General features: G+C 42.1%; 1 protein-coding gene across 1 annotated transcript in view; it reads right to left on the bottom strand.

The window, feature by feature from the left end:
• The window catches only part of kcnh8 (potassium voltage-gated channel, subfamily H (eag-related), member 8), a 59,604-nt gene that overhangs the window by 39,402 nt on the left and 12,702 nt on the right, over window positions 1-7,500 (bottom strand). The window contains 4 exon segments of the mRNA XM_048230432.1: window positions 2,078-2,143; window positions 5,968-6,125; window positions 6,624-6,858; window positions 7,348-7,466. Coding sequence (XP_048086389.1) covers window positions 2,078-2,143; window positions 5,968-6,125; window positions 6,624-6,858; window positions 7,348-7,466 — 578 coding nt within the window.

The raw sequence follows: 7,500 nt of genomic DNA, 5'->3' as shown, positions 1-7,500 counted from the left end.
CAGAGAGGGACAGTTTCAGGTTGAGGTCAGTATCAACGTCATGCACCGTTTTCTTATTGCTTTTGAATAATGCAAGCTAATGAGGAGACACAGCACTCAAAGAATCATCCATAGAAATGCACGGGCTAGTTCATAATGCCAATGTGGCATTGTCTACACATATCCTGCCCCTTCCTGTATGCCTGCCCATTCACTTGAGTAGGAAAATAGCTGCCCGATAACTTCCCAGAGTGTGATACCAGATGACCGCTGAGTGAGGAGACTTGCCTATAAGGACTTTGGCTAAGCTTGTGCAACTATTAGACCATATAAGGGCAAATGGTTCACCTGTAGACTACATGGGAAGCTCCCTGTCAGGAGAAGAGATGGTCAAATGCACTGTCATGAAAGACGTGCCCTCTGCCAAAAACAAATAACAATCTCTTTACAAATGCGCGAAAGGGCTGTTTCTGTTTTATGAGTCAAGACTATAGATTCAAGTAATGCCATCATTGTCATCTCAACTACCCATTTGATATGTGAGTGTGTTATTGCATTATAATAATGGGAATGGGATTACATAGGAACGTAATCATGAACAGATCAAGGTCAAAGTATCAAAGCTTCTGTTTTTACAGTTTGTCTCAGTCACGTTGGTTCAGATCTGAATGGAAATTCTCAAAACTATGTGATCAGCCTCTACATTGATTGACTAATCACTTGGACACATCTCATTTGAACAAACAGCAAATGCTTTTGCACATCCATGCAACTGACTGCAATGAAGCTGAAGGTGAAGCAAGCCAGTTGATGTCTGCTGTTTTTTACATTATCAATTGCTGGTTATGTTGGTCAAAATCCATAATTTCCCTGTTGAATAGCTCTACCCCCATAAATACATTTAGGCATTAGTTCATTGCTTGAGTGATTACATGCAAACGAGTGTTGAACTAGTTGTCATATATAATCTGTCAAGTCTGATTGTGCCGTTTCCATGACACTTTCATTTCCATATTTTGGTAAATGCTGAGCTGATGAATCGCTCTCAGATTAATCTTGATTCCACAAAGGGAAATGTTAGCAATCAACCAATTCTCTAAGCTCAGAGGTGCATATTATAAACCTTCAATAGTGAAGAATATATAGAATTGTACTGCATTTATAGTTCTGCCAAAGGGGTATTTCCAATATTTACCATCCCTTTCCAATTGTGTGCATTTTTTCCTTACTGTACGGTATTGCGGTACTGCAAAATTGTCTGGTCTTCCTTTCTTCTCTGACAGTACAGTAAACTACAAGATCTTCAAACTATGACAGTACAATAAACTAAATGGCAACAAACTGCAGTATGAATCCTGGTCAATCTCCCACATTCAGTAATATAGAACCATGTACAAATGGAATTGATATATGCCACACATACAGTAAAATCAGAACACACATCCCCAACATACTAGCAATTGGGTTTTAATCATTGCACACTATCATCAAACTCTTGAGGAAAATACTAACATACAGCCCCTGCCAGTAAAAGGCATTTTCACTGATTTCTTACTTCCAGTAACTATATGCATGTGACAATAAACTTCTTGTATCCTTGTATCCTTGTATCCTTGCCACACATACAGTAAAAGAGAGTAGCATTGGGTTTTTAATCATTGTCATCAAACTCTGAGGAAAATACTAACATACAGAGTAAAAGCATTTTGATCTCGTTCGTAAATAGTGGCACATGGACATTGTGATGGCACTGACATTGTCGTTGGCACACAGTACATACAGAACTAATTGACCACACAGCAACGGTACACAGTGAGACAGTACAGAGCAATAACAAATCGACAATAGATGAATAACATACTGAATCCAGACAAAATAAAAGTTCTGATCAGCACGGTTATTGCTCAATCACACAACAGCATTAAGTCAGCACGGAGATTAATCTGTGAAGGTGAAAGACAGCTCATATCTCTGCCAAGCAGGAAATGTTGCACTGGCATTAGCACAGCGCCTGAGAGAGATGCTGATGAGGCTGATAGACAGATCAAACAAAGACGGCAGACTAGCTGATGGGAGAAACTAGACAAACACAACTCACCATTTTCTGCAGGAGTCGAATGATCCGTAACAAGCGGACCGTTTTCAGCAGGTGGACCACAGACACCTGAGAATCAGACAAGATGTCATTCACCACCTCTCAGCTGACTGACTTATTGATTGATTGATGGATTGATTGATAGATTGATTGGGATATACTGTAGGTGTTAATTTAAGGGGCCCTAATTTAATTGACATGCAACTGGCAATGATCCACCGTATATGAACTCAAGCTACTTTATTAACTTGGCAAAATCATTTTGCTGATTTAATATCACAAGCTAGATCCTAATCACAAACGGGGACAGTTCAGAGCGAGGCTCCCATACTCCACACCAGAGCTTCAGTTCACACACACACACACACACACGCCCAACAGAGTTTACTCATTCCTAACCCCATGTCCATCAATGAAATTAGTGCTCAAGATCTACGAGGAAAGAATATCATGGGAAAATAATGTTTCATTGCTGCTCTTTCACATTCACACACACACACACACACACACACACACACACACACGCGTCACACGTCACACGTCATACGTCGCATTCACACACATACATGCTCTCTACAAGTGTCACACATACACGCTCTCTACAAGTGTTCCTTTAGGGTCTGACTCAGTAATGTGTCACTGCAGGTGAAGAAACTATGAATTCTTTCACTTGCACCTTTTTTGTGTGTGTGTGTGTGAGTGTGCATACCGGTATGTATGTGTTTGTGTGCATATGTGTGTATCCATGTGTGAGGGTTTAATTGCATGTCTGAATGCAAATGTTTAACAGTGTGTGTGTGTGTGTGTGTGTGTGTGTGTGTGTGTGTGTGTGTGTGTTTTATCTAGTCAGTATTTCTTCCCCTTGGGCTAGAACTTTCATGGTGATATTAAAACTGTATATGATCATCACCTGAAATGGACAACCTCATCATCATCATCATCATCAAGCACCCCCACACACACACACACACACACACCAACGTCATAAGTGTTTGATCAGGTGTGGAACGCTTGAGTCAATTGATTTCACACAGAGAGTCTCCCTGTGGAAGATGCTGCACACTTACTCACTCTCTCTTCCTAACACACACACACACACACACACACTTTCATATATACTGTAGATATACAAAATGTAAACTAGTAAACTACAGACTTGTTCAGTGAAACAGTCATTACTCTAACACAACGCAATTCCAAACACACACACACACACACACACACACACCAAACCACAGATACTGTTTAATAGTATACTGCACTGGTTCATTGCTATTACACCACACCAAACCACACACTTACTCTAACTGATTCATTATTAAAACACAACACCAAATCAGACCAAACCACACTGTTACTTTTAACTGGTTCAGTTCTGCCATGTGCCTCACACTCACAGAAAGCAGAGGGGAGAAAAGAATTGAAGTGAGGAAAGGGGGGAGGGAAAGAACAGGAATAGAGAGAGTAGAGTGTGATAGAGGAGAGGAGAGAAGAGAGGTGACTCTCAATGTAGATGATTAATGGAAATGCCACTCTATCCAGTAGGGAAAAGAAAGGCTGTTCCGTGTATGCGTGTGTCTGTGTCTGTGTGTGTGTGTGTGTGTGTGTGTGTGTGTGTGTGTGTGTGTGTGTGAAAGAGAAGTGAATGACAGTGATTGCACTAAAAGCAAAAGCCTGCAGGGCATTCTATGTCATAAAAAGAAAATTTCACAAAATAAACATCCCAATTACAATCTGGTGCAGAATATTTGACAGCATAATCCAGCCTATTGCGCTGTATGGAAGTAAGGTTTGGGGTCCACTCAGTATGCATGACTACACAAAGTGGGACAAGAATCCAACTAAAGCCCTGCATGCAGAATTCTGTGGATCTATACTAAAAGTTCAATCACACAAACACCCAATAATGAAAAGAATCTTGAAATTTTGGATGCACCTGAACAGCAGTCCCAAGAACTCCATTTTGAGGCACTAAAAACCCAGGAGCTGAAACCTGAAAAGAGTCCCCTAAGCCAGCTGGTACTAAAGCTAACTAAGTCAATAACAGCTACTAAAACACATCAAGCTCAGTCCAGTTCTGGTAAACAGCAGTACACACTGCCTCTGTGTGTGTGTGTGTGTGTGTGTGTGTGTGTGTGTGTGTGTGTGTGTGTGTGTGTGTGTGTGTTCTTCTATGAGTGTGTATGAGTTTGCTAAATTGGCCTCTCCTTGAGCTCATAGGTCTCTACTCTGTCAGCATCTGTGGCTATTCTCTGCTGTTTACCAGAACGACAGCCCATAATAATAACACTCAGCGGTGCTGAAATGCATCATAGTAAAAGCACAGTCTGTATCAATAGCGATTTACACTGAAATAATTCATAACCGCAGCCCAGCCAATAGCAGCAGCAGTCTCAATCATTTATAATAAGAATAAGAAGAACATAATAAGAACACTTTCTACACCATGTAACACGGCTATGATGACAGCCATTAGAGAACATAATAAGAACATAATAAGAACACTGTCTACACCATGTAACACGGCTATGACGACAGCCATTAGAGAACATAATAAGAACACTGTCTACACCATCTAACACGGCTATGACGACAGCCATTAGAGAACATAATAAGAACACTGTCTACACCATCTAACACAGCTATGATGACAGCCATTAGAGAACATAATAAGAACATAATAAGAACACTGTCTACACCATCTAACACGGCTATGACGACAGCCATTACCACTGCTGGTCTCTAGACCTTACTCTTGCACTGTTGCACTGTTGGACTAATGTTGGACTACTTTTTGCACCTTCACCATGACACTCACTCTCTTGAGCACCTTGCCAGGCACACATAACTAAGGACTATGGTTGGACTACTGTTTGCACCTTCACCATGACACTTTCCCTTTAGCACCTCACCAGTCCTGGCCCTGTCACTACAAGCGTCTTATGCTTGATCACCCTCAAGCACCCCATATCAGTCCCATATTAGTTAGATTTCATCCTGCAGTGGGGCCTGCACCTGTGCACTTATTGAGTAGAGGCATTTACCCTGCAGAGTTTCACCACCATGTTCATCTGTTAAAGTAACACTATGTAGGAACTCCACTTTTTGTCAACTTTTAGCGTTTAAGGGGGTGCCCATAACATCCAAAACGGATAAAAAGGTTCAATCCCCTATACCCGCAACAACAGCGTTACATAGTGCGGTACCAGACCTTCCGGGCGCGCAGAGACTCCATTTGCCTTATTCTAAGTCAGCGTGACATCAAATTGAGTCTGAATCTGTTATTTTAAGGTAAAAGAACTCCATGGTGCTGCTTTAATCACTGGAGCCCTGACCAGGAGCATGTAGTACACCAGCAGCAGACACCAGTACCAGTGGTCAACTCTATACCATGACAGTACTGTATGTACCAGAATCAGCCTTAGCATGGCCAGATGCAGCCGCAAGGTGTAACTGCTCTCCCTTTTTTCCTCCCTCCTTCCCTCTCTCGGTCTTTCACTCTCTGTCTCTCTCTCTTTCTTTCACTCCTCTCTCTTTATCTATCTATTTCTCTCCACAGAAGCAACAGTGTAACCAATAGGCAGTGCAGTCAAAATCAACTAACAATATCATAGCCAGCAATTACTGTAAAAGCAACAGTATTGTTTACAATTTGGTAGGACAATATAAATCTACAGTATGGATCGTATGCTCAGTGGTAGTCTGTTAACATTGTTAAAGCAGATATCTCATCAAACGTACTGTAATATATGTTTTTATGTTTCCCCCACTCCGATCTTCAGATGTCCTGAAGAGGGTTAGGGTTACCTGTGTGTGTGTGTGTGTGTGTGTGTGTGTGTGTGTGTGTGGGTGTGTGTGTGTGTGTGTGTTAATGTTAAGGTTAGGGTACCCACCACGCTGACTTTGAAGGCGTACAGGAGGTCGAAAGGGAGAGCTGCCACCAGGTCGATGATGAACCAAGTCGTCATGTAGTGGAAGCAGATCTGACGGGCGTTGAAGATCACCTGGCCAGACTTACTCACATAGGATGTGCGGAAGCTAAACACAATGTCTAGATGTAGTACACACACACACCCACCCCCCCCCCCCCCACACACACACACACACACACAAAGTTTTGTAATACTTATATAGTACCATGTATCATATAAGCATAAAACATCAATACTGTACATTGCTATATTTTTAATTCATAATCAATAATACCACTTAGTGAAAACAAGGGTGCAAATAGACATGATTAATAATGTTGTAATCAAGTCCCATTGCCCCACTCAAATGAACTATGAATATCTGATCATTATATATTATCATAATTAGATATTATCGCATAATCATCTTATGCTTGATTTTTTATTAATGGTGAACCAACAAGAAGCTATGTTTTTAACTATACAATAATACCCTGTATTGAAAACAAGAGTGTCATCGGTAAACTGCCGAGCAGGACTTCATTATGTTTGGCCTGATATACATAATTTGCCAATGGAAAGCTGCTTTAAAATATCAGAGAACCTAAAAGAAATCAATATCCCACAATCCCCCTCACCAATGATAAAGAGGATCTCCACAGCGATATCGCTGACGGTGGTGCTGCGTGTGAGGTCATCGTCGCCGATGAAACACACATTGTAGGGGACAGTGACGGCCACGTAGAAGGTTGCTAACAGAATGAGCCAATCCCAGCCCGCCTTGAAGCTACTGAAGTGTAACAGGATGAACTTTGACTTCTTGGCGTCGGCAACCTTATACTCCGGAAGGGCAGGGGGGTCCCCGAAAACATTCTGTTACCACGGGGACACAGCACACAACACTGAGGTCACTGGGGAGGAGCCTTTTTTTACTTTTGTTTTACATTCTGTATCCCCGCCCCCAAAACACAACACACATACACACAAACACACACACACACACATATTGGAACATTCTCTCTCATTCTCTTGTCTGGTCCAGGTTAGTAATCTTCCCTGGCATGAATTTTCCATAGCTATAGGAAATGGCCATAGGAAAGGCAGAGAGCAATATCATGTAGACATCTACAAAATGCTTGCAACTGTCTATCACTCACGTACTGAAGTGCTTGACATCTGTCTGTCTGCCTATCTGTATGTACCGTATGTATGTATGTATGCATGTATGTATGTATTTATGTATGTATGTATGTATGTCTATCCTCCTCCCTCCCTCCCTCTCTCTCTCTTCTCTCTCTCCCTCCTTCTCACTTTCTGTCTCTTTTATCCTTTATCCCTTCCTGCCCCCCCTCTCTCCGGTACCTTGTTGAGCTTGATCTTGCTCTTGCAGCGGTGGCCAGAGATGTGGTACAGGACTGTGCTGCTCCGCAGACGTGCCGAACCGAAGGGGGACCCGCCCTTCACCTGCCCCTGGTGGTGCTCTGGGGACAGAGACAGTGTTAGCAGAGGCACACA

The sequence above is a fragment of the Alosa alosa genome, chromosome 20, assembly GCF_017589495.1.
Source record: "Alosa alosa isolate M-15738 ecotype Scorff River chromosome 20, AALO_Geno_1.1, whole genome shotgun sequence".
In the NCBI taxonomy this organism is placed as follows: domain Eukaryota; kingdom Metazoa; phylum Chordata; class Actinopteri; order Clupeiformes; family Clupeidae; genus Alosa; species Alosa alosa.
The sequence above is the reverse complement of the archived record's forward strand: the minus strand, read 5'-3'. Positions and strand labels throughout refer to the sequence as shown.